Genomic DNA, 27,061 nt, shown 5'->3' on the forward strand with positions numbered 1-27,061 from the left:
GAGAATTTTGCAATACTTTGTTTGTTTAGTATACATAATCCTCGCAAAAGACATTGAAGTCTATACTTGTAAAAGTTTGACTATGGTTTGTGAATCTGAATTAGTAATCTATAACTTTCCAACTGACCTTAAAGATACATTATGTAAGTCTGTATTTAAAAATATCTTTACAATAGCCATACAAAACTTCAAAGGTCACTTGAGGTGAAACCTAAAGGAAATATTGATACATCAGCAAAATGAAGAAAATAAATTCATTTTTTACCAGATGTATTTATATTACATACCAGCTGTTTATCCAAAAAAACTTGATTGTTGATGAAATGTTTCAGTATATTCCTGAATATTAACCTTATAGAGTCGGACAAAAAAAAAAAATAAAAAATGAATTTTCTCTTCAACTTTTTTAGATTTCAGACCTGATCATACACGGAAGTTTGCATTTTATTTGTCAGTGTTCAAGCTTTCTAAACTTACAAATACACGAGTGTTCCTGCCAAAATTTATATCTTTTATTTTCATTACAATCCTACATATTTAATTGCTTTAACTGCTGTACATCATGGTAAGTTGACGAAGAAATGTTTTAACAGTGGAAAGAAACAGAAACTCATGCTGTTTTGGACCCTTGTGTAGAATGAGTTCATTGTCTTTAGCTTTTCAGACTTTCGCCTTTGAAATCAATACCACAGCTGTGAACACCTGTAACGTTTGGTCTCATCTGTGTGGGAGTAATACCATTTGGAATCACATCTCAATTCTCCTGTCAGCTGAAAATGAGTAATGTGCTGCAAATCATAGCCTCAGGACAGAGCTGTGTCTGAAGCAACACTTGAAGGAAATCAAAAGTCTAAAATGCCTCAAATTTACTGCTGTCGTTTACTTTAACAATGCATATACCTATCCCTTCCTAGCCTGTAAGCTCTTTAGTCTTTTTTTTTCTCATACAAGCACAGCTTTACATTATACATAACAGTCCTTGGACAGATGGTTTTCATTTCCTATGAGTGTAAGATGGAGGGAGATTAAAAAAGCCCCCCTGAATCCGAGACTAATGTAGTCAGGATGGAATCTGTCATTCAGTCTATTGCATGTTGATGACTAAGGGTAGTTTCAGCTGTAAGCAGTCCATGATTTATGGACACCAACTGAACTCTTGTAAGCAAAAGCTCACTTGGAGTTCAGAGCAGCAACTGGCCCCCCTTTTTTTTTTCTTTGGCTGTGGCGTGCCTGCATTTTCTTTTCCTCCATGCCAAAATATTTCGCATGGCAATTAGTTCCGTCCTCATTTGGGTCTGCAGTCCCGCAAGGTTAGCAAAGCCATTTATCATCCTGAGGGCTTGGAGCTCCACTGCTCCATCTCAGGTAGGTTTTGTAAACAATCATCGGTCCAGCTCTTTCCATTTCTCTAAATGAGAAGGCAATACGGTAGTTTTGAGGTTCTGCCATCCATCCTTCTGTCACTTGCTTTGCTTTTTCTTCCACAGGTGTGAAGGCAACAGGGAAATGTCATTTCTCATGGCTCATTTGTCATATTTTAACTACATAGTTACGAGTGAATAGCATGATGACAGCATGACCTACTGGTTTGTAGCTCTAAAACAGACGTATTTTCTCTTGTAATATGAAACTTAGCATTTTCTTTCTATAAAGTTCCAAATTTGTGTTGGTAATGCTGCTATAGTCTTTGGTTGAAGTGTTTTATTGTTTGTGATTATTTCTTCCAGTCACAATGTTTTTTACTTGTTTTCCATCCCATTAGAAAAACCCATTGCTCATGTTTCTATTTCCTAGAAGGCGTCACCGGTGTTGTTATTTTTGCTTTTAACTTTGTCTACCCAATATTTTCTTATTAGTTGAAAGTATTCCAGTATTAAATACGTTCTTCGCTTTAGTATAAAACTTGATCTACTTCTTTGGCTAAGCAGTTGATGGAAACCTTGCTGCAGTCTGTGTATTTTTTACTCTAAAAAAATAGAATACGGTGAAAACTTTAAGCAAGGGGTCACCAACGTACGTCGCGCATGTATCACTGGGCCCTCAAGGACCACATGGAGTGCCTTTAGCGTCTTCTGAAGACTGAACGATCCACCAGCGGGCTAAGTTTGAAATGTGTTTTTATTCTGTTGCTCTTCTTTTTTTTAAACTCACTTTCATTCATAGGAATTTCAAAATGACAATATCTAAAAGAAAAAAAATATATGGTTATTATGCATGAAGTTGTGGTAAATGCTGACTCCTCCATTCATAGGTCAGTATTTATAACCCTCCCTATGAGTCAGGACGAAAGAAGCAGCTCTCAGCCATAAAAAGTTTGGTGACTCCTGCTTTAAACATTAATTGTCACATTGTCATCATAAATAAAGTAAAAAGTGAGATTTTGTGCAGAGTTTTGACAAAGAGGTTAATATAATGACCTTTTAAAATAAGACTGTAACATTACTAAATGTAAATAAAAAGTGCAGAGCTGTAAACAATTTCAGCATGCATTGGGAAATATGAAATAGTTTCATGATATTATAAAATTCTCTTTTAGATCTACCTATATATCATTTTCACTTAGAACACTTTGAACTGAATTTCAGCTTTATTGGATTCTATGTCACTTTGTATAAATTTGGGTTGTTTGTTTTGTAGAGGGCCTTGAGATCACATTTCTTCTGAACTGTTGCTAGATTAATTCCTAACTGGGATTAAAGTAAACTAAAAAAAAACAGTTTAAGGGTGGCTTATGAAGACATAGAATGTTGCAGTGATTCTATAAATATTTCTTATGAATTTTCATTAGAATTAGCTTTTTGTTAATGATCAACATTCATAAAGCATTTAATTAAATTTGACATTTGGCAATACTCCACAAACATGTTAGATGCAACCTTATTAAATGGCCATAAAAGGAGGACTTGTGATGCTGATCTATTGAAATGTCTTGGCTCCTTTACAAATACTTATATAGCTTCCAAATGCCTGCAGGGTGTCCTGAAAAGACCCACTAGAGCAGCCAGAGCTGTAAACACATGTTTGATCCATTTTGATGCTCTAACTCAGACGTCTTCACAGAAAAATAATTTATCATCATTATGTGCATTTTCCTTCACCTTTTAAAGATTATTTTCCCAACATTTAAGGCAAGCCATATGGTGGGTCTGGTGTCTACCAGTCGAGGCAAATATGCTTCATAACAACAGAAAAAGGGATATTCTCCCATTCTACAATTAATTTGATACTTTAAAGGTACAATTACATGAATACTGGGATGACTGCAGGGAGAAAATAATGAGAAGGGAAAGGAACCTGCTTTAAGGAAAAGGTTTCCTCACCATACCTGGGAGCCACCCCTTAAAAAAAAGGCAAAACATAATTTTCCTGCACTTATGCTTTGTGTTGTCATGTCTTTATAAATCAGAATTAAGGATTCCAATCAAAGCCTTAAAGGTTTTTTTTCCCTCTAAAAGTGGAGACACTCTGCATTGTGGACCCAGAAGGTATAATGTGGCAGTATCAGAGGAGACTAATTGTCAAGGTTATGACTCAGCGGATGATTGATATGGGGCCAGGCTGTTTTTGTCAGCCTGTCAGGTGGCTGGAATGTTTAATGTTCTCATTATTGGTTGCTCTGTTGTGTATATTTCTCTGTCAGCGCTGCCGAGCCATCTGAACTGCCAGAGCACTTCAAAAAGCCTTGGGTCATCCGTCTTCCTCCTGACGCCCCGAATGTTCAGTTTCAGCTGAGTGCCGGTGATTTGTTATGACTTTAGAGCCAGCTGACAGACAGGTCTCCTATAAAAAAGCATGCACCCATTTCCCCTTTTTGTCGCGTAGTGAAAGCATCAGTCCTCCTGTAACTGGAAGAAGGAGGAGGGGTCTGCTTCCACAGGAAGCTGGCATCTGACAGTTACAGCATCCTTCTAATTTGCAGGCAGGATGACACAAAGTATTTTGTCCTCTATTTTTCCCCCAATGTGGATTTTGACTCTCACAGGTCACCATCTGTTTGTGGAACGCTACAGGGGGAAAGAAAGCTAAGGACTGATCACTATATTAAGGCCGACTGTCACATTCATCATTAGCCGGGTGTATGTTGAGTGATGGCAGAGAGCATCATGGGAGGAATGCTGATGGCTGTCCAGCCAGCCAAAGAAAGTGAGAGATGAAATGTTGAAGACAAGAGGAAGAAAAACAGAATCCAAATCTTAATACCTTTCCCAGGCCCTTTCTAAGATTGATTGTTTTCCTGCTGATCTAATTTAGGATCATACAAAAACAACCCATTTATCTTAAAGAAAAATGATCTGCTACATGGTGCAGATGGATTTTTCTTTTCTCTTTTCTGTTGTCGGAAAGCTGGAAAAGATTAAAGAGAAACTCGGCTCCTCAGCTATAATTACGAGCTGCAGATTACTCTGTCGCTTCAACCAGATGGGAGGCTTGATTCTGCAGGCCCTTCTGTATATTAATGAACAGCAGTCTGTTATAGTTGACTTAGGAAATTGAATGTCCATCACCTGTAATGTTCTGCCAGCTGGTACTGTGCTTTTTGCCCCCCTCTGGAGTCCACTTGGCATTTTTCATGTGAAACGTTATGGAAGGGGAATTTCTTCTCCCCGTTTTCCATCATCGTCACTCCAGCGGTAAATACTATTTTTCACTTGGGAGGGAAAAACCTCCCTATGTTGTGTCCACAGCTAATTTCCTCAGTGAGAATCAAGCAATAATTTAGGTACTAAAGCTGTCACACTGGGTGAGGTGTACCAGCTCGATCATTATTTTATTAGTCTGTGGATTGCTACCATGACAATTCTGTAGGTTAACAAACCCTATTATAGAAAGGGGAACATGGCTGAAGGGCTTCACACATAATTTGAAGGTCATTTGTCACATGCAGGTTGGTTAGCAGAGCCTTACGCACACAGCTTCAGATTTTCACATTTCTTCACATTGTCTTTTGTAACCGACCAACACAAAATAGTGTATAATCGTAGAGTGGGAATAAAAACATTTTACCAATAAAAATTCTGAAAAGTGTGGTGTGCATTGGTATTCAGACATGATACCCTTAAATAAAATCATGGGCAGCTAATAATCTATTGAATTTGTACAAAACTTAACTTTTAGTTAGCTATATATTAACATGAAAAAAATATTAGATCTAGATATATATATAGTAGAGCAATCCTATTGGCAGGGAAATTTAAAATGTATTTAAACCTGCGGTGGGAGTCGATTTTTTTCATGTTAATTGAGTTAATTCTGTGATGAATTAAATGCAATAATAAATGCAATTAATCAAAAACAATATATCTACAAAATAATAAACCTCTTCAGTTAAAAAACCCTCCTAAATCTATGGTTTTTCAATGAAGTATTTCTTAGGTTAGGTTATTCGTCCATTAGATTTGTTAGATGCTTTTTTTTTTTTTTTTTTTTGATGCTTTAGATGCTTTTTTTTTTTTTTTTTTTATATTTCATGGTACTTCTTTGAAAAAAGTGTAAACAGTACATGCATATTCATTAAATATGAATATTTAACTCCTTCACCCGAATAAAGTAAAACTATATAAATCAACAAGGCATTGAATACTGCCTTTAAGAGTTGGACTTGTGCTGTAACCAGAAGGTAAAATTCCATTTCTAAAACTGAACATATATGTGAAAATGCAACTATGCATAAAACAATGCTTTTCAGAGCTTAACAGTTGCTGTTCAGCATCTAACATTTAGTCCAATTAAAACAAATATACCAGAATAGCTACTTTTTCTCCTTAAGCTAGTAACTAAGACAAACTATACATGCTGCAATGCTTTTTATCAGGGAGTCGTTCAGACGTTTTCAGACGTAGACTTCAAACGTTGGCTTTGAAGCACATCATCTGGTCTGATGTAGGCTGGCTGCAAATCAAGACACTGACATTAATTTTGCAAACCTCTTTGCTTGAGTCCTGTTTCATTCCAGCCTGACTGCCAGTGGCAGTAAACAGAAGGGATATAACTTCTAGCGAGGTTCTAACGTAAACAAAGCTATGTAGGTGACGTAGACCACCTGAATATTACGTCAATAAAGAACACCTGGGGTGCCACGTTCGGTCTCCTGCGTCGTCTTGATGAGAAGTTCTGAGTGACTGGTGTGACTGGCAGTAATTCAGGAATTTATAGAACCACAGTTGCAGGGTAACTTCCAATACTCCAAGTCGACCAACATTTGTATGTTGGTTCCCACTTATAAGTATAAATGTGCAATTCATTGTGTTATTTTTTTAACTGCTTAAAATCTATACAATTACTTAATAAAATTTTACACCTTAAAGTCCCGGCCATAGTTAAACCATAGATTTATTTTAAAGTAAAGCATTTAGTTATGTTTTAAAACTTTCTGTAGTCTGTGGAATCCCCAGATTATTTCCCCCATGGTTTTTGCATTGGGGAGATGGAGCCTGTAGGAATGATTACAGAGGAGAGAAGGTGTCAATGTCTAAACAATGAGCAGTTCTCCATGCTTGGTGTGAGGATTCTTGATCCTTGAGGAAGGATGGAGAGGTCCTGTTGCTAATTGGTTGATGGTAAGAAAATACTATGTTCAAATTGAGTTAGATGGTAAGCTATTGGGTGGATATTAGGATTCTCTGGATATCAGGATACTCTGTTCTGTACGTATTAAAAATGTTGGACTTACTCAGTTAGAATTCTGTGAAAAAGTAAGTTGCAGTAATCTGGCTCTTGGACAAGGTTGTATAAAAGTTATTCAGCACAATTGCAAATCTACCCAGACTTGGCTGTGCATCTAATCTGACAGGCTGGGTAAGGCTAAAATCAGAGAAAGCTAAGTGGCCCGCGGTAACTCTGGAGGAGCTGCAGGGATACACAATGTTCTCAGGTTGGAGAATATGTAAGCAGGGTATCTCTATAAACTTAGCTTTGAGATAGTTTGTCAATTTGGAGTTTTATTTTTAAAGAAAGCCATAAAAAATTGTGTATGATGTATATAAAGATGGATAGGAAGGAGCTTTCAAGTGAAAGAACAAATTTTAAATTTGTTGGTAAAAAATTCAGAAACACTATCACCCTCAATTCACTCTCCAAACTTTGACAAATGGCAGTGGCTGCATTATGTTGCATGTTTTTCTTCAGCTGATAAAGGAAAGATGAAAGTAGATGGGAAGAAAATTAGAGATTAATACCAAAGAAGGCCCTTTTTTTATTTAAAAAAAATATTTTTTCTTCCATTTACAATAAGGCTAACATAAAACAGAGCACATCTCACAAAATATCTCTAACACTCAAAGATGTCTGTTGTTGTAACTTGCATAAATGTGAAATATTTGATGGTGTTAAGATAACTTTTATAGGGCCCAATGCCTTTAGTAACTGCACAGGCAAGGGTATAAAATCCCCTTAAAATGTTTCTATGTTGTGTTTTAGCACTACTTTCTGAGAGAAACTGATTGTCTTTGTCTTTAGATGTCAGTTTGAAGACATTGCTGTAAACCTGAAGAGGCAACGAACACATGTTTGCCAGAAGAAACTCCCTTCATGAATATGCCAAGCCTAAATTTAACCCAACAGCAACATGGCAATGAAGGGGGTGTTTGGCTGTGTTTCCCAGCCTGAGAGCACGAACAGCAAAGAAGCACAATACCGGCGTGTCATACATTTAAACATGGCTAAATTAAAGGCTGTTTATCGCTCGCAGAGGCCATTCATCTTACTCAACACTGGTCTGCTTCTTGCAAATTTGTCAGTAAGAGCTTCCACATGCCAAGTAAAAAGGAAAGGGAAAAAGTTGGGGGTTATCGGAGCCGCGTTTTTATAATGTGTCTCCTCAGTCAGCCTGTAGTTAATTAGCCACCTCCACACAATAAGGCCATAAGTCATTAATCACCCCGAACCGCAGCAGGAGTCGACTTGACTGTGAGCAAGACGTTTGGAGACAAAAAGTTTGCCGCCTATGACAGGCTTCAGAATGGCCCCTGTCAGCGGTGTTTAAATTATAGGGCATGTCTAGCGCTGAAAGACAAGAGCCCACTGTTTAACTTAGTGTTGCTCTTTCCTTTGCTTTGTGTGTTGACAAGATTGCTTCAAAGAAACTCCCCTCCTTTTTATGCTTCCCAATCAGATGGTTTTGTAGATTTTGCACACAGTTCTCCACAGTGGAAAAACCTCAGTATACTGAACTTATTTTCCTCCGCTGTATGATGCAGCATTAATTGAAGAGGACAAGCTTCAAAAGGTCAGCAGCTTACTATAACCCAGCTTTAACTCTGTGTTCCTGGTGTTTACTTACTTTGTCAAAGAGAGAAAATGATGGGCTGGTGATAAATTCGGGGTCTTGTTTGGAGAAGCAAAAAGCCTTTCTCCAGTGAAAATAAACCGCATGTTTCTCCGGATGATGGAAGACAAGCTTTTCAGCCCAGTGAACATGCAAAAAGTAAAAAAAAAAAAACTCCCCCCTCCTTTGTGTCTATAAACAGAGATGTGCTTGCTTTTTCAGAGAACATAAGCACAGAGGAAGGTTTACTCAAAGCAGCAAATGTTTGTGTAACACTGGGGGAAATCCTGTGATTGCATCATTAATATTACTGACAAAAGGGTGTTAAACTCATTACGTGACTACAGCATCAGTGACAAGTGTTTGAAAGGGTGTTGATGTATGTATCATGTGCATATGGAAAACCTGATTTTTCAGACAGGACCGGGGGCGATTTTGAGAGGAAACATCGGTTTGGCGATGACCTTGCACTTTATTTGGAGGAGTCCACATACAAAGTAACACCTGGACCCCAGCTGTGAGGGAACCACCATTTTTAACAGATATTTATGTCTATAAAGGGCTGCACTGTACTGAACTGTTGATCTTCAAATGAAAACCTTCATGGTTTGTTCAGTCTACAATAAGGCAGCCTTAAAGCTGTATAGTTTTGCATGTTAAAGCAGTACAGTAATTGACATATAGACCAATGAAAAGCAGAAAGATGGAAATCGTTTAACACTGTCACTAAAGTGATGGAATGTACAGCAACTCATGAACTAGATACTCGTGATGCAGCCCTGGCTCCTTTTGACGTCTTTCAGCTGAGCTGAGCTGAAGCTCAGTAGACAACAAATCAGAAAAAAAATAAATCACAGTTTCCTGGAACTCATTTAAGGGTTGAGGCAAATGCATCAAATATCTGTGATTTGGTCGGCTCTGTTCCTTCAAATGTCCTCGGAGTCTAATTAGACTGCATTGGATCAAAAACTCTTGGCAATAAGAAGGCATTTTATTTAAAACAATGAAACTAGGTCAACAATATTGAGCCTACTTTTTTATGTCAATAATTTTAAGTCCGAGCTAAGCCTAAGAATTTAATATGGATTTTTTTTAAAACATATTTGTTTTCATAGGTAAAAGGCACTACATGTTTTTTTTTCTTTTCTAAAAAGTTCTATGAATAAAGTTAAACATGTACCTACTGTGTGAATAACAAGTATAATAGTCGAAAACCATACACTGCAAAAACAATCTAGAAATAAGTAAAACATTTCTTAAATTAACTGAATTTACTCATAATTTGAGCAGGTAAATAAGATTGTTTGCCAATGGAATGAGTATTTATACTCTTAGAATAAGATAATTAGATAATATGCAGTTGAAATTAGACAATGCGGTTGTTGTTTTTCTTATTTTAAATGTAGATTGTCTCGTTCCTTTGGCAAAGTGTCTCACTTGCCTCCTTAATTCAAGAAAGAATGCACTCATTTTAAGAAAAAATGTCTTATTTAGATTTACATTTTTTGCAATGTATTTCCAAATCAACATTAATATATTTAACTTGTCAAAAAAAAAAAAAACCCCACCAGGAGCAACCGGACCTAAAGCCTACCCTGTCTGTGAATTGTGGTATCCTGTAAAACTGTGTTGTGGAGAAACTATTGCTGTTAAAGGAGCTTCTAACAGACTACTATGAATTGTGCAACCAATTTTTCCACTGGAGCAAACAACATTTACCACCAACTGAATTAGATGAAAAAAATATCTCATGTAATTTTTCCTGGATTATTCTGATTCTGATTTCCAGTTTGCCTTGAGATCCAGATCCACTGAGTTGGATATTGTTTTTCTCCTGAAGGACTACAGCATGGAAAAAATGTGCTGTTGGTTAGTGGCGACTGAAGGAATTACAAGATTATTTAAATGTATTATCAAACCATCGCTCCATCCATCCATTATTTTGCTGCTTGTCTTTCAGGGAAATAGGGGGCTGATGCCTAGCTCTAACAGTCTATGGGCAACAGATGGGGTAAACCCTGTGGTGGTCACCAGTCCATCACAGGGACATACAACCACACACGCTCTTGTCTTGCTATATGTATGCCCCAATGCTAAAAGTTACACTAAAACTTAGCTTTACCAATGTGTACCTCTCCCTAACCCTAACCCAACTGACACCTTAGCCCTAAACCTTACGGTTAGTAAAATAGCTTGTGAGGACCGGCCAAAACCTGCTCGCTTTGCAAAAATATTTTCACCTCAAAGGTTAAAAACTGAAAATGGTCCTCAATCTTTTTCTAAAACAGGAGCGCACACACCCTCATAATTTGGAGATGCCATGCAACCTAACAGTCATACTTGCACACTGTTGAAGGAAGCCAAATATGCCCAGAGAGAACCCACATATGTAAGGGGAGAACATGCAAACTCCTTGCAGAAAGACCCCAGGATGGGAATCTAACCAAAGACCTTCTTGCTGCATGAAGGTTCTACCAGTTTTTGTTTGTCAAACTAAAAAAAAGAAAATATACATACAGCTACATGTTGATGCAAATGTTATCATTATTTAATTCCCCATTTTAAAATATTTTTCAATTTAACTGAATACACTAAAAATAGGGGGAGTTGTTAGTTGTGATTCATGTAATTTAAAGGGAGAACTGTATTGCTTCAAATTTTGACTTTCCAATAAACAATTAGAGACAGTTAAATGAACTTAAATGAACTAAACTAACACTGGACTAACGCTCTTTACTAAGATAGGCTCACTTTTCACCTTTATCACATAAAACGGTAAACAATGTGCAGTGGCATCCAATTTGTCACCAACAGGGATAGGTGATTCGTTACATTTACTAGTCAGTTATACATCACGCAGCAATTTATAACCAGGGTTTGAATCCCATTAAAACAATTATGACAGCAGAGATTAGCTATTATCAATCATTCTGAATGTTTCTTTTAGGGTCCATTGGGGTCCTGAGCCCACCTGACACTTAGGATCATTTGCACTCCTTTACTTGTTGCCTTAAGTCTTTATAGTTGAGGTTTTCCCTACTTGAAACTTTCCCCTGATCTAGTGACAGATGTTTGAATTAGGCTTGTTTCTACAAATGCAAGTTAACTTGAATGAGAAACATATTTGCTACTCTAAGGTGTTATTTCTTTTCCCGACTGGGAAGTGCTTGTTTAATTTCGCTCTTTGGTAACAAAGGTTTAGAAAGATTTCCGCAATTTAAATTACTTAAATCTCACTTAATTTGAATCATTATGGATAGTTTCCACACATTTAACATTACTGTTTAATTCTCATTAACTCACACATAGGACTCCTTTTTAGTTTTATGGATTGTGCAAGATGTGAATGTCTTATTGATTTTTTATTAAATTAAAGAGATATACACACAATTGTAAAGGTGCCTGTTTTGAAAGAATTGTGTAAATATTTCCTTTAAAAAAACAATATTTTTCTAATCTTTAGGTCAAGTTACGTTGCTTCAGAGAAAATGATTTTGGTTGTCGAATATTCTGCATCTCTTTCAGTTTTTAATTTTATTTTTGCATATTATTTAAGCTTGGCTTTCTGATCCTGCACGCTTGTTTGAAGCCTTTTCTTTTAAGCTTAATTTTTTTTTTTGTTGAATCTCAGTGTTGATATGTTTGAACAGTGCTATTTTATCACTAACTAGTTATCCTATAAATGGTAAAACTCTAAATGTCATGCATGATATCACACAGCACAGAACGGCCATTTTCGTATGAACCTAAACACCATTGAATCTCACACACACTTTCCTTCGGCTGCTTAAGTTAAAATTAATTATCCTGTAATACATTTTAGTAAAACCTACAGAATAAATTGCTGACAAGTTTATGTGCCGGTACATGTGTGAATCTATACTGCGGCGTCACACATCAATTAACCTCAGAGAAATGTCTCCTGAGCTCTCTGGCCCATTTGTTCACATCATGTTAATGGTGCTGTTTTTAGCGAAAAAGGAATGCATCACATCTCCGATTCACGCTGGCTTCATGGCTGACTGGCTGCAGTGCTGAATCGTGGCTTTATTGCCATCTATCACCAGGCTATGTTTAGGGCCTCATCTGCATGACGGATGGGTGGGTTTGATGAATACGACATCTGACCGCACTGATTTTTTAAAAAAATTTTTCTTGCTGTAGAGCAGCCTGATCTACTGAGGATAGATTATGACACTGTTGGCTTGATTTAGCTGATTTGTTTTAAGAGACTGATTAACTTGTTCAAGCTCTGTGCTGGACTGTCTCATTAAAGCAATCAGAAAAAGCTCTGGAAGCATTTAAAATCTGTTCCACTGTAAGTTTTGGTTTAAAGGTTTCTCACTTGATCATAGTAGACGCTTAGCTGTCTTAAACAGAATCGATAATCAGAAAGATGAATAGGAGATTCGGATAGTTCGGTGTACGCAAGCTGCTCTAAAAATTCAATAGACATTGGAAAACGGGTATTTACTGCCAAGCATTTTCTGGATAACAAATCAGATAATTTAAGGTCCTCCCTCAATGCTGTACACCGCAGGTCAGCTGGCTGAAAACACACTCCCACTCGTGCCTCATAATTAAAGTACTGCTGCTTCAGAACTATAGACCAGGGTTTTGTTGTCAACCTTTTAATTTTCCTACAAACTGTTCATCTCTGAAATATCTTCCAATAACTATTTTTTTTTTCATTAAATCCAAGCTCTGTAAAGTCACAATCTACTATTATAACTGAGAGACATTTCAATAAATTATATTTTCATCATATTGTGAAATATTTTATAGAAGAGCATTTAGTAGCATCTCTGAGTATGTTAAACTTCAAAACAGCTGAGAACAAATTCTTCGTCGAAAGGACTGTTTTTAATTTATATCAACATATGTGCAAACGACTCTGACTTGAAAACCACATCAAAACAGTTATTTTAGACTTTTCTAACAATTCTGTATTTTTAAATTCGCCTCAGTTTTTGTAGTTCAAATAGGCAAACTGTGAGTTCAGATGTGTAATAGCAACAGCATTGCACAGCAAGCAAAGTAGTGGCAATGCAAAAAAACCAAACCCTGGTCAAACACACATTTATAAGCTTTAGGCAGTCTGTTCAGCAGCTGACTCCAGACTTTAACGGAGCAGAAAACCCCATTACTTAAGCAGCTCATTTCAGCCTCTTATAATAGTGTTACTCTGTAAGGAGCATAAAAGACAAAAACATTATTTTCCGGGCAATAAACACTTAAAAACTGTGATTAAAGTAAAAGGCTGGTTATTCTATTTGTTCTCTATAGTCTATCTATTGCTTTTTTAATTAAAAGAGCAATTACACAATCCCATTTTGGTTTAAAGAAATTGTTCTAAAGCAGTTAAAGTACCAGCCAGTGCCTGATAACAACTCATAGAATCAAAACTTTGGTAAAAAGTGGATAGACTACATTATTTAAAGATTTTTTTTTTTTAATCCCCTCTGCAACCTCAATTCATATGTCTATTGGTGGCAAAAAACAACAAAAAAAAAACATTTAAATTTGTATATGTCGAAATATAGATAGAAATGTGATGTGTTGGAAACTTTTTTCTAAATCAGCGTAATATGATTTTTGAAATCCAACACAAAGACACATTATTCTAATTAATGAGGTTAATTAATGAGCTACTGATCAGATGATCACCTAAACGTGATGTGAATGATTGATTGAGAGGATGCCATCACCCATAACTTATTATTTCAACATAATTTTTTTTTAGAGCTTTCAGAGAAAATTTATATATTGTACTTAAATACAGATAGTAACTTTTTTTTTATATTTCTGGCATTACAACCTTTTTTGTCATTTTGAACATTTGTAATTTCCTGTAAATAAATGTGTGAAATAATATCTTCCATCGAATTTGAATTAGTTTATAACACAAAAAAAAAACATTGTGACTTTTTTGTAAACAGTTAAATTGTATCAACCTATATTTCTTATAGATTTTATTAAAGTGGAGATTATGTGGAACCATTAAAGTTAAATAAAATAATAAAATAAAAAAGGACAAATATGCAGTTTTAAGGACTGTGTGATCCATTAAAAAAGTGTTTTTTATGCAATATTTTGGTTTCAGCTAAATAAATTGATTTAACATCTGAATTATTGCGTTGTTTTGATAAATTTCCTTTTTTTCCCCATAGAGTTTTTAGAACTTCAGAGTAAAAACCTTAAAACGAACTTTTAATTCAGAATAAAAAACAAGCACAAATGTATTTATTTCATTCACTAAATTCAAACCCCTCCTGTGTAAAATAAAGGACATTGAGGCTCTTGAAATGTATCTTATAATATTGTTTTTTTTTATTTTAGTCACGCTTGAAGCTATCGCAAATAAATACACTGATCCCAACATGGATTCAGTCCCAATATAAAACTAATTGGGTCTAAATTAATCTTGTATAAATGTGTAATTCTTCACTGATATCCTAAGGCAGAGGCTGTTGTCAGTCTTTGTCCGTACAGGGCATATGGGGAGTAATAGGGGCCCGTGGCTGCGGGCACCGGGACAGGGGCCCCGGGTGCGGGGAGGGGGCTCTTTGAATAGGGGTGATAGCGGCCGCTGAGTCCGAGCGGGTGATGTGGGCCCCTGAGGGTCAGCGCGCTTGGACTGCCCGGGCTGCCATTTGAAGGGATGTGCATGTGACAGGCCATGGCAGCGGCTGCAGCTGCGTTCGCGAGCGTGGTAGAGCCCGGGTACCCGGATATCAACTTCTCCGTCCCAGCGAAGGAAGTGTGAGTCCGCAGATGGCTTAGCAGCTCCTCTGAGGAGGAGAAGCGCTTATCGCATGGTCCGTTAGCAGATACCCAGTTACACACATGGGGCAATGGATCGTTGGGCAGCATAAAGCCATATGGGTACAGAGGATGCCCGCTGAAGGACGGAGCAGAGGAATGCATGCCGTGCAGAGGGTGCGTCGGGTACATCAGCGGGTATCCGGATTTAAGAGCAGAGTCGTGTGCGCAATTTGCGCCTGACGCGCCGGACAGATGACTGGTGCAGTGGTAGCTCAGACAGTAAGGGTCTCTGCACAGACTGGCGGACATTAAAGACGGCGGGGAAGCTCCAGCCAGCGGGCTCGATCCAGCTTTACTGCAGGCCGCAGCAAACTGCGCGCTCAGCAGCTGGCTGCTGGGTTTGCTGGGGTCCAAGGTCATTCCGGGAGGGAGGAACGGCTGATGATAACCCGCATATGCTCCAGCCAAACTTCCAGGGTAGGAAATACTCGCGGACGGGAGAGGAAAAACTGAGTGTCCAGGTTTATAGGGGGAGACTGGGGCCACCAGTCCGAGAACAGAGGAGGAGGAGGAGGAGGAGGAGGTTACAGATACGGAGTCTGATGTAGCAGCTTTGGATCCAGATGTGCTGTCGTCAGAGGTAATTCCATTTATCCTTTGGCTTCCGCTGCAATCAGTCGTGCCCTTATTGCAATCAGACTCCTTCTTCTCCTCCTTGTCCCCGGTTTTCCCCTCCGACGGTAGAGGAGACACAGAGGTGCAGGAGCTGGGGCTGCCTGTCCTGGGAGTGAATGGCTGGCAGGTGGCGCTAGGCACCCGGAAACCACTTTTATCTCCACCGATGCTGTTGCTCGACGACTCCTTCTTCTCTGAAGATTTCGAATAGGGTTTGAAGCTGGACTTGTCCTCAGCTCCGATGTCGCTCATTTTCAGCGGACCGGATTTGGCCTCCTTGTCACTCGATGCGCTGGATGCCACCGTGGAGAGCTTGGAGGAGGACGGAGGGTCTGGCTTGCCGATTTGAGAACAAGTCTGGGCTAAAAGGGCAAGCGGACTCTTTTTTGCATCCAACTGTGACAATAAAATAAAAAAAAAAAGAAATATAATCAATCATTAACATTTTTAAATGCATTTTTTCATGACAGCTTTACGTATTTTACGCATTGCGCATAAAGTTATCTGGGAGAAAAACAGAACTCCTCAGAATCTGCTCAGACGAGCAGGTTGCACTTTAATCAATAGACCTAGACTTGTTAAATAGTTGTCAATTTGTGTGATTATTCCCAACTTAACAGCAGACTGGAATATTCAAAGCGTATAAAAACATCTAAAAGTCAAAGACAACATTTCTCTATAAGATATGCATCGGAAGCTTTACTTTCCAGTGATTTAAAAGCAAAACATATCCTCTAAATTTGCTTAAAATTCTCACCTCGATCGGACTAACGGGAGTGGACGGCAGAGGTTGGAGGTACTCCGGGTGTAAAATGTGTCCTGCCCGAGCGGTGAGCATTTTCAGCAGCTTGATGGGAAGACGGCCGGCCTGGCGAGAAGGATCCGCTGGAGAAAGGCTATGTTGAAAGGACGGACGGCTTATCTCCGGTGCTCCCTTCTTCCCCACCGATGAGCCGCTCTCCCAAGCTGGATTCGTGCTATTTCTCAGGACAGACACCAAGGGCGATGTGCTCATGACCCGATTCTCGTACAAATGGTTGGAAAAGACATGTGGAAATCAGAGAGAGCCAGCTGGTGGGTTTATTTCAAACACCAATTACAGCCTCTCATGTGAAAAACACAAAGTAGTTATGAATATCCTTTCATCGGAGTGGGATTTAAGGAGCAGAATCCATGCGTCTTCATCCCTTGCGACGCTTCAGCAGTATGGGCTCTAGGTCCCAGAGAGAAGTTGGTTTAACTGGCGAGAGGGATCCCTCCTCCTCCTCCCCCTCCTCCCGAGCAGCGTCTGAATAAATCCGCAGCCTCCCAATCAAAAAGAGAGCCCAAGAAATGCTATGGAAGCTGAAAGTAATGTGACGTTCGCTCCTCCATACTCTCCCTTCGTTCGATCTCACCAGAACGCGCGCGTTTAATTTGGAGAGGTTTATCTGCGTATTTTGCGTAACTGGAGATTTGACACACGCGCTGCCCCCTACTTCTTGTGTGTGTGTGTGCATTTATAACCACCGGAGCAGAATAATCGATGGATTAATATGATATCAGATACATTAACGGAGCATATTCTATGGGAGGTTTGAAAGAACTTTGTGCCAAAATTAGAGGTTTATAAGATTGTTTTTTCATCCCAAATCTCTCTAGACTTATATTCTATGCTTTTAAACACCTCAAAGCAGAAAGTCTATGAACCACTGACAGCAATATCTGACATAAAAATTTCTGTCAATAAATCAGAATATAGGTGAAAACAAAACAAATTGAATAGAATTAGAATTCAACTTTATTGTCATTGCACTGTCACCAGTACAAAGCAAGGAAATGTGGTTTGCATCTATTCAGAAGTGCTTCACAGGATATAAATATTATTACAGGTGTATGTACAAGCAAAAAGTAAAAGTTAGGGGCTGTAAAAAGTTGTGTATAAATATAAATATGAATATGGGAGCTACATACAGATTATACAGAATATACAGGAATACAGGAAAAGAGAAGAAAGACAAGCAACTCCCTCAAAAAAGAAAAGAAAAGCAGTAATTGAGAAGTTAAAATAAAGTAAAACACATGGAGTAACAGCTTTTAAATTTTATTACGTTTATTATTTTCTAGCTTAAAGTCACTGAAAACCTAACATTAATTTTTTTCCCCTGAAAATTACAGTACAATAAAGGATTAAATAACTAACAAAGAGTGCTAGGTTCACAGTTGTCAACCAGACTCTCCAAAAATGTCGTAAGTCACAAGAGGTCATTGCTAAAAATGTTGATTTTTCACAAACTTATGCATGGATATGAATGAAAAGAAATGTGTTTGGGGGAAGCAACTGAGATATCTTGATATCTGTGCCCTGAGAGTTATGTGTATCAAAGCATGTTTGAGTGGGGAGATTTACAAGGCTTGGACTGCAGCTAAGTTAAGTGCCTCAAGAGCCACTGACACTGTCACATTCCTTGTGTTGTTATACAGCAGGGGGATAGTTTAGTGGGCAATGTCTGTTGTTGGAGCTATTTATTCTTTATTTCTTTATCCATTTGAATTGTGTTAATTCCTAAACTTATATATTTTTTGTATTATTTACAGACTTAATTTATAGGTTAATTGTTGCATTTTTTGTGCATCTATTTTTTGTTGTTTTATTATTTTTCTTTATTTTATGTAAAACAGGAAGAAATGTGGGCGGTCCACTTTCTATAATTGTAGGAGCCTGGTAAGGACCAGCAGGCATTTGGGTTAGGGGCCTATGGGTTTTTATCAGTGCAAGAGAGGTAACAGGGCAAGGAAAGTTTGAACTCTGTAATGTGACAAAATATAGGAAATAAATCAACTGAACATCTACAAGTTTGGACTTCCACTTCTTTTGCCTGCGTCAAGAAAACGTGACCCCAGTGCCTATAGTGGCTTATTGGAATTTTATTGGATGTTTGGTTTGACAAACAATTGCCACTACAATCAAGTAAAAACCCACCTTTCGATCAAGTAAAAACACCCTGTGGAACATGTAAGGAACCAGCCCATGGACTAAAAGGAATACCTCATCAATCAACATGCTGGATTTATGGACCTTAAGGATTCCCATCAAACAAAAGGTTTTGGATCATCTTTGATTAAATCAAGCGACTTGATGCGTCAGACTTGGATGGACACGTCACTCATTCATCACACTGGTACGTGACAATATTGTTCAAGCTATAAAAGAAAATAGTGAAACTACTGGAGTTTAAAGACATTATTTCACTCCAAAGACTGATGAGATGAGTCTGATGTGACAAATTGATGCGTAATTGGATCAAGCCGTGAGCCGACGCCCATCATGGAAATGTTTGTTCACAAGAATCAATCTCTTTAAACAAAGAGATACGTTTGTGCTTTTCCTTGTGGATTATTCCTGGACTATGACGCTTTAAATGTTTGAAATGATCCAAAGAATCTGCAAAAATGTCTGATGTAAAGAGCAAAGAGGATGACACCCAGACGTCACAAAACAAAAGAACCATCAAATTTACACAAAAGGGTTTGGAGTTTTATATAAAAACATGTCAAGAAAAACGAAGTTTAAAGTGTAAACAAGCTTCAAAATGTATGGAGAAAATCTCTGCATCAATGACCTCACAAGAAAATGTTAAAAAAGTGGCTTCTGACTTTGCAAAGTTTATTAAATGCTATCAAGACGCAACTGATTTACATGAATCACTTTTAGGTTTGCCGTTGCCAGAAGAAGAAGTGAAAAGACAAACTGTGTATTTTCAGTCTAAGGTGATGGCTTTCTCTGATTTTGTGGACAATGTAAAGGTTTGGTTGACAGAAGCAGGAAATCCATATACGGAACAGAAAACCTATGTTGATGATCAGGTTGTTGAGGATCCTGATGAAATAAATCCTGAAGACAGTGTTTCTAATATTACAAGCATAAAGCCACGTTCAAAAACATCTTCACAGCAGTCTCGGGCTTCATCCACCTCTTCTGCACGCATTAAAGCTGCGGCTGAAAAGGCAGCGCTGATGGAGAGACTCGCCGCGTTGGACAGAAAACATCTGATCGAAGCTCAAGAGGAAAACCTGAGAAAAGAAAAGGAAAAGTTAGACCTGGAAACAGAGTTGGCAGCAACTAACGCAAAACTTAATGTATTAAAAATAAATTCAGTTGCTGGTTCTAAACAATCTGATGGAATGAACTCTTATTTTGAAAGAGCCCAAGGAAAGCACACGCCCCTGCTAAATCCTCTCGCTGATGATTTTGTTCTGAAAGAAAAAGAAAAGTCTTCATCCAACTTTCCTGTTGTCAGACTTAAACAAGGAGAGAGACAACTTCAAATGGATCAGATGAGAGTTAAAGTTGATTCTTCAACTCAAGCAACAGAGCAGACGCAATTTCAATCTCCTCCTTTGACTGAGAACTGTCAGAATGATATTGTGAACATCATGCAAAGACAAAATGACATTGCAGCCTTACTAGTAAAACAAAACTTATCGTCTGTTCTCCCATCCAGAAACATCCCTGTGTTTGATGGGGACCCCCTACAGTACAGATCATTTATGAATGCCTTTGAGAACGGAGTGGAGGCTAAAACTGACAACTGCAGCGACTGTTTGCACTTCCTAGAGCAGTTCACCAGGGGGCAGCCTAAAGATCTCGTGCATAGTTGTCAACACTTAGCTTCTGAGGAAGGTTATTCCAAAGCCAAATATCTTCTTGAAGAACATTTTGGAAATGAAAATAAAATCGCTTCTGCGTATATGGAGAAGATTATGAGTTGGACACCAATAAAAGGGGATGATGTGAAAAGTCTACAATCATTCTCTCTTTTTCTTCAAGGTTGTTCAAATCTGACACAACAAATTGTTTACATGAAGGAGTTGGATTTACCTTCAAATATGAGAACAATTGTCCTGAAACTTCCATATAAACTGAGGGAAAAATGGAGAGTTACTGCTTATGAGCTACAGGAGCAAACTGGTCACCGAGCATTGTTTACTGATCTGGTTGCTTTCATAACAAAGGAAGTAAAAGTAGCATCAGATCCAGTGTTTGGCAATATCCAAGACCCACCAACAGGGAACAACTCCAAAGTTCCAAGTTACAGCAAGCAAAGAAAAAAGGGAAGCAGTTTTGCCACTAATGCCAGCACAATTCCAGAAGCCAGAACTCACTCAACTGAAAACAGGACCAAGTCTACTGTTCTTCACAGCTGCTTGTTTTGTTTACAAAGAAATCATCTACTTGAAAACTGTGTGCAGTTTAAAGCTAAAATGCATCGGGACAAGTTGACTTTCATTAAACAAAAGGGGATTTGTTTCAGTTGTCTGAAAGTTGGTCACACAAGCAAAGACTGCAGGAGTCGTTTGGATTGCAATGTGTGTCACCAAAAGCATCCGGGGGTTCTTCACATAGAGCAAAAGGAGCCAGGAGCCTCTTCAGAACAAATCCAACAGACAACAAGGTCTCATGTCAACTTCTCAACTGCAACCACCCAGACGTGTGGGCATATTGGGGCTGGTCATGATGATAATGCTGTTTTTTCTATTGTTGCAGTTAAAGTTAAAAGTCAAAAGAGCAACAAAGTTGTGCAAACTTATGCATTTCTTGATCCAGGAAGTTCAGGTACGTTCTGTACAGAAACTCTGGCAAAAAGTCTGAACTTAAAGGGCAAAAGAACAAATATTATGCTGAGAACAATGAGTCAAAATAAGATTGTTAATGTACAAATTTTGTCTGGTTTGGAAATCTCTGAATTGGAAACAAATGATTTCATAGAGCTACCAGATGTTTTGACTCAAAGTACCATGCCAGTTTCTACATTGAATATTCCCCAGCAAAAGGACATTGATCAGTGGCCTCATCTTAAACCTGTTAAGCTTCATAGCATCAATGCAGATGTGGAACTACTGATAGGAACTGATGCTTCAAATGTTTTAGAGCCCTGGGAGGTGATCAACAGTGTAGATGGTGGGCCTTATGCTGTAAAAACTAAAGTTGGCTGGGTCATAAATGGTCCCCTGCGCACTAGAAGCCACAGCAAAAATAGAAATGTTTGCACTGCTGTGACAGCCAACAGGATCTCTGTTGAGCATCTTGAAGAAATGCTGATCAAACAGTACAATCATGATTTTAACGAAAGATCATCAGAGGAGAAAACTGAAATGTCTAGAGAGGATTTGCATTTCATGAACATTGTCAATAACTCTACAAAACTTATTAAAGGTCATTATAATATTGACTTACCTTTCAGGAGTGAAAGCCCCTGCTTTCCAAATAACATCTGTGTTGCAGAGCAGCGCCTCCAGAGCCTCAGAAGGAGATTTGAAAAGGATGCTGAGTACAAGGAGGAATACACTGCATGTGTAAACAACATGCTGCAGCAAGGACATGCTGAGGCTGTACCAGCAGAGGACCTACAGAAAGGTAATGGACAACTGTGGTACATTCCTCATCATGGAGTGCATCATCCCACAAAAGGAAAGTTGAGAGTTGTATTTGATTGTGGATCAACCTACAAAGGAGCATCACTGAACAGTCAGCTTTTACAAGGACCTGACCTCACAAACTCTCTGGTTGGAGTTCTCATTAGATTTAGAAAAGAGCCTGTTGCACTAATGGCTGACATTAATGCCATGTTTCACCAAGTTTATGTCTCTGAAAAACACGTCAACTTCCTCCGTTTCCTGTGGTGGCATCATGGTGACACATCAAAACCTGCACAGGAGTTCAGGATGTTGGTTCATTTGTTTGGAGCAGTGTCTTCACCCAGCTGTGCAAATTATGCTCTGCAAAGAACTGCTGATGATAACGCACAACAGTTTCCAGCTGAAGTGGTTGATACTATCAAAAATAACTTTTATGTGGATGACTGTTTAAAATCTGTTCCCACAGAAGAAGATGCAATTCACATGGTGAAGAGGCTGACGGACCTCTGCTCTAAGGGAGGATTCGTGCTCTCAAAATGGGTAAGCAACAGTCGCACAGTGCTCATGTCCATTCCAGAGGAAAGGAGAGCAAAAGAAATTAAGAATCTGGATTTGGACACAGATGAACTTCCGGTCGAGAGAGTACTGGGTTTACAGTGGAGCATCGAAACAGATGAGTTCAAGTTCAGAACCTCTGTGCAGGACCGCCCACAGACCAGAAGGGGCATCTTGTCTGTGGTTAGTTCACTATATGATCCCTTGGGAATCCTAGCTCCCTTCAGTATGCCAGCTAAACTGCTGCTACAAGAACTTTGTCGACAAAACTTGAAGTGGGATGAAGTTATTCCCCATTCTCTTTGTAGGAAGTGGCTCGACTGGCTGGAGGACCTCCAGCTGATCTCCAGTTTTAAGGTGGATCTTTGCATCAAACCAAGCTGCATCAGGAAACCAGACAAAGCACAACTTCATCATTTCTCTGACGCAAGTCAAGACGGCTATGGAACAGTGTCATATTTAAAACTGGAAAAGAATAACATCTCACATGTTGCTTTCATTCTAGGAAAAGCAAGAGTTGCTCCTATGAAGCAAACAACAATCCCCAGGTTGGAACTGACCGCTGCTGTTCTTGCTGTCCGAGTCAATAAACTGCTGCAAAAGGAGCTGCAAATACAATTGGAAAAACCTGTTTTCTGGACTGATAGTACAACAGTACTAAAATACATCTCCAGTGAAACCAGAAGATTTCACACCTTTGTTGCAAACAGGATCTCTGTCATCTGAGAAGCAACAGATGTGAATCAGTGGAGATATGTTTCCTCCAAGGAAAATCCTGCAGATGATGCATCCAGAGGCATGAGAGCTGGGGAGTTCATTAAATGCAGGAGATGGATAAATGGGCCTGAATTTCTCCACAGATCAGAAGAGGAATGGCCTAAACTGGATGTGGATCACCATGCAATTCCTGCAGATGACCCAGAGGTCAAAAGGGACCTAGCCGTGAGTGTTCTTGTAAAGGAGTCACAAAATCCTACAAGCTATCTGATTCATTATTTTTCATCTTGGACAAAGCTTAAAACCTCTGTTGCCTGGTTTTTAAAGCTGAAAAACATTCTGATGCTGTTGCAACAGAAAAGGAAGGAGTTTGCTGCTGCAGACCTAAATAAAAATGAACCAGAAAAGCAAAACAAAGCCCTAGACAAGCAGATAGACAGATTCAAGACCACTCTGAAGAAAGAAAATCTGACTCCTGAAGACTTGGCCAAGGCAGAACTAGCCATTATTCAGTTTGCACAACAACAGAAATTTACAACTGAACTGGCTTTAATCACCAGTGGCCTTAAAGCAGTCTCTAAGAGAAGTTCTTTATACAAACTCGACCCAGTATTGGATGCTGGAGTCCTCAGAGTGGGTGGCAGGTTGAATAAATCAGCCATGCCTGTCGAAACAAAGCATCCTGCAATTTTGACAAAGGATATGCATGTGTCTACACTGATTTTACGCCATATTCATCAACAGTTGGGACATGCAGGAAGAGCTCATATGCTGTCAAGATTAAGACAAAAATACTGGATAATAAATGCTAATTCAGCTGCCAGAAAAATCATTTCTCACTGTGTTGTTTGCAGGTGTAACAGAGGAAAGTTTATTGAACAAAAGATGGCAGATCTGCCAGAAGAAAGAGTCCTGCCAGCCACCGCTCCTTTTACAAATGTTGGAGTGGATTACTTTGGTCCTGTAAGTGTTAAAAGAGGACGAAGCCTCCTGAAAAGGTATGGAGTTCTGTTCACTTGTTTCACCAGCCGTGCAGTGCATCTGGAAATGGCCTACACCCTCGATACAGATTCCTGTATAAATGCAGTCCGCAGGTTTATCTGTAGAAGAGGCCCAGTTTCCACCATCAGATCTGACAATGCCACAAATTTTGTTGGTGCAAATCGAGAGCTGAAAGAGAGTTTAGCTGAACTGAATCATGCTAAAATTCAAAATGCTTTTGTGCAGGATGGAATTAAATGGAACTTTAACATCCCAGCAGCCTCTCACCAAGGTGGAGTTTGGGAACGTCTGATTCGTTCCATAAGAAGTATTTTGGTTTCAGTTCTTAAAGAGCAAGTTTTGGATGATGAAGGGCTTCAAACTATTTTTTGTGAAGTTGAAGCCATATTAAACGACAGACCCATCACTAAAGTTTCCGATGACTCAAATGATCTTGAGGCACTAACACCCAACCATTTGTTGTTGTTAAAAACCAAACCAGTTTTGCCACCAGGATTGTTCAATCAAAAGGATCTTTTTGTCAGGAAAAGGTGGAAACAGGTGCAATACATGGCAGAGCTGTTCTGGAAAAGATGGCTTTCTGAGTACTTACCTCTGATGCAGGAAAGACAAAAATGGACAAGAACTAAACGATGTCTCACTCCTGGAGATGTTGTCTTAATTGCAGACTCTACAGCTCCAAGAGGAACATGGATGATGGCCAAGGTCCTGAGCGTAAACCAGGATGTAAAAGGCTTGGTGCGCTCTGTGCGATTACAAACAAAGACCAGCGTTCTCGAAAGACCCGTGACCAAACTTGTTTTGCTACTGGAAGCATCAACCTGAAGAATTAAGGACATGTTTGAGGGAATAGCTCCTTTTTCTTCATTTGTAATTGTGACAGTATTCACAATTAGGGGCCGGAGTGTTGGAGCTATTTATTCTTTATTTCTTTATCCATTTGAATTGTGTTAATTCCTAAACTTATATATTTTTTGTATTATTTACAGACTTAATTTATAGGTTAATTGTTGCATTTTTTGTGCATCTATTTTTTGTTGTTTTATTATTTTTCTTTATTTTATGTAAAACAGGAAGAAATGTGGGCGGTCCACTTTCTATAATTGTAGGAGCCTGGTAAGGACCAGCAGGCATTTGGGTTAGGGGCCTATGGGTTTTTATCAGTGCAAGAGAGGTAACAGGGCAAGGAAAGTTTGAACTCTGTAATGTGACAAAATATAGGAAATAAATCAACTGAACATCTACAAGTTTGGACTTCCACTTCTTTTGCCTGCGTCAAGAAAACGTGACCCCAGTGCCTATAGTGGCTTATTGGAATTTTATTGGATGTTTGGTTTGACAAACAATTGCCACTACATCTGTTTTTAATAATACTAGAATATAACAAAGTGATCTGAATATATATATATTATGATTCTTATAATTTTACTTGTAAAACTACTTATCATCAAGTGGTGAATTATTACTATCTGAATCAGAGTAGCGCAGATCATATCAGTTAATTCAATCATAGTCAATATTGTTTCGACATTTTGTGTGCTTTTGCAGATTTTTGTTCTTTCTCTGTAGTCACTTGCTCACCTCTCTCCTTTCCCTCTTCTCACACATGCTACACTGTGCTCAGACGCTCAACACACGGCCTTTCCCTTCTGTATCACATGGCAGATTCAGCCTGAGTACTGAGGTGAACAAAAAGCAGTCTGATTTCAAATGTGTTTCATTCTATTAAAAAGTGGAAGTAAATAAAATTTTTCAAGTAGCTACTTATTGCTGGTAAGTTACTTCACTTCATTGCATACTTGCATCTGCACAGCTATCAAAGGATTTCCTTAATGTTTTTTTTTTTTTATGTTCTTTTAGTCCATCGTCTTCCCAGGCCTAGTGTAACACTCCAATGTTGTTTCAGCATACAGTTGCTCTCAGCTTTGACTCCAGCTGCAGGGAAAGGCCATGTAAAGTGAAAATAAATATAATTATACAATGAATAAATGGATAAATACTTATAAAATCAGCTTCCGTTTCCAATAATTATCTAAAATATCCTTATAAATCTGTCCTGCCAGGAAATCTGATTTAAAGGGCACTATATTGATGTCCACCCATCCCCTCCTTTTAAATGTTTGTGGTGTATTCTGTACTAACTGTTTTGTTTTATTGTGGAGGGCCCACAGGAAGCACTGGGGAACTTCCGGAAAATCGTTATGTTATGGAGAGGAAGCTATCTGCTATTTTTTCCTCTATTGTCTTGTCATTTCTCTTTTGTGTTTTAACCAAATGATCCATAGTTGGTCTAGTTGGGCGAATTGTCCTCTATCCTCTTCTTATTTCTTTTTCTCTGCTTTTCAAATGTATAAATGATTAAATATAGCATTTATGACAATTAAAAGTATATTCAAATTCCTTCATATTCTTCCCAACAAAAAAGTATTTTTCTTTTTTATTTGACTGTACTTCAAAAAATGTCTCCTGTGGTCACAATTAATCATTACAGCTTCCACATTCCTCGCCATCGAACCAGACCCACACATCTTATTACTCAATAGCCTATAAATGTCTTGCTGATCAGGCGAAAGTTTAAACATATGCAAGTGTTTTTTGATTGATAACAGGGCTGCTGTTTTCGGCAAGGGCTGTCAAGCTCTGACACAGCGCTTTGAGTTATTAGGGCAGAGAAGGGCGACCATA

General features: G+C 38.6%; 2 protein-coding genes across 2 annotated transcripts; one reads left to right on the top strand and one right to left on the bottom strand.

Moving 5' to 3' along the window:
• Positions 1-14,452: 14,452 nt before the first annotated feature.
• LOC119774942 (zinc finger protein 503-like) lies at positions 14,453-16,990 on the bottom strand. The gene is made up of 2 exons (XM_038272728.1): positions 16,461-16,990; positions 14,453-16,099 (listed from the first exon to the last, which is right to left on the bottom strand). The coding sequence occupies exons 1-2, from the start codon at positions 16,716-16,718 to the stop codon at positions 14,708-14,710; spliced, it is 1,650 nt and encodes a 549-aa protein (XP_038128656.1). The 5' UTR covers positions 16,719-16,990; the 3' UTR covers positions 14,453-14,707.
• Positions 16,991-21,220: 4,230 nt separating this feature from the next.
• Positions 21,221-25,209, top strand: LOC119774891. Its single transcript, XM_038272610.1, has 5 exons — positions 21,221-22,100; positions 22,569-22,642; positions 22,725-22,840; positions 24,229-24,372; positions 25,044-25,209. Exons 1-5 carry the CDS (start codon positions 21,362-21,364, stop codon positions 25,207-25,209), a joined length of 1,239 nt encoding a protein of 412 aa, XP_038128538.1. The 5' UTR covers positions 21,221-21,361.
• The last annotated feature ends 1,852 nt before the right edge of the window (positions 25,210-27,061 follow it).

Source organism: Cyprinodon tularosa, unplaced genomic scaffold, assembly GCF_016077235.1.
Source record: "Cyprinodon tularosa strain WSP-4 unplaced genomic scaffold, ASM1607723v1 ctg84, whole genome shotgun sequence".
NCBI lineage: Eukaryota > Metazoa > Chordata > Actinopteri > Cyprinodontiformes > Cyprinodontidae > Cyprinodon > Cyprinodon tularosa.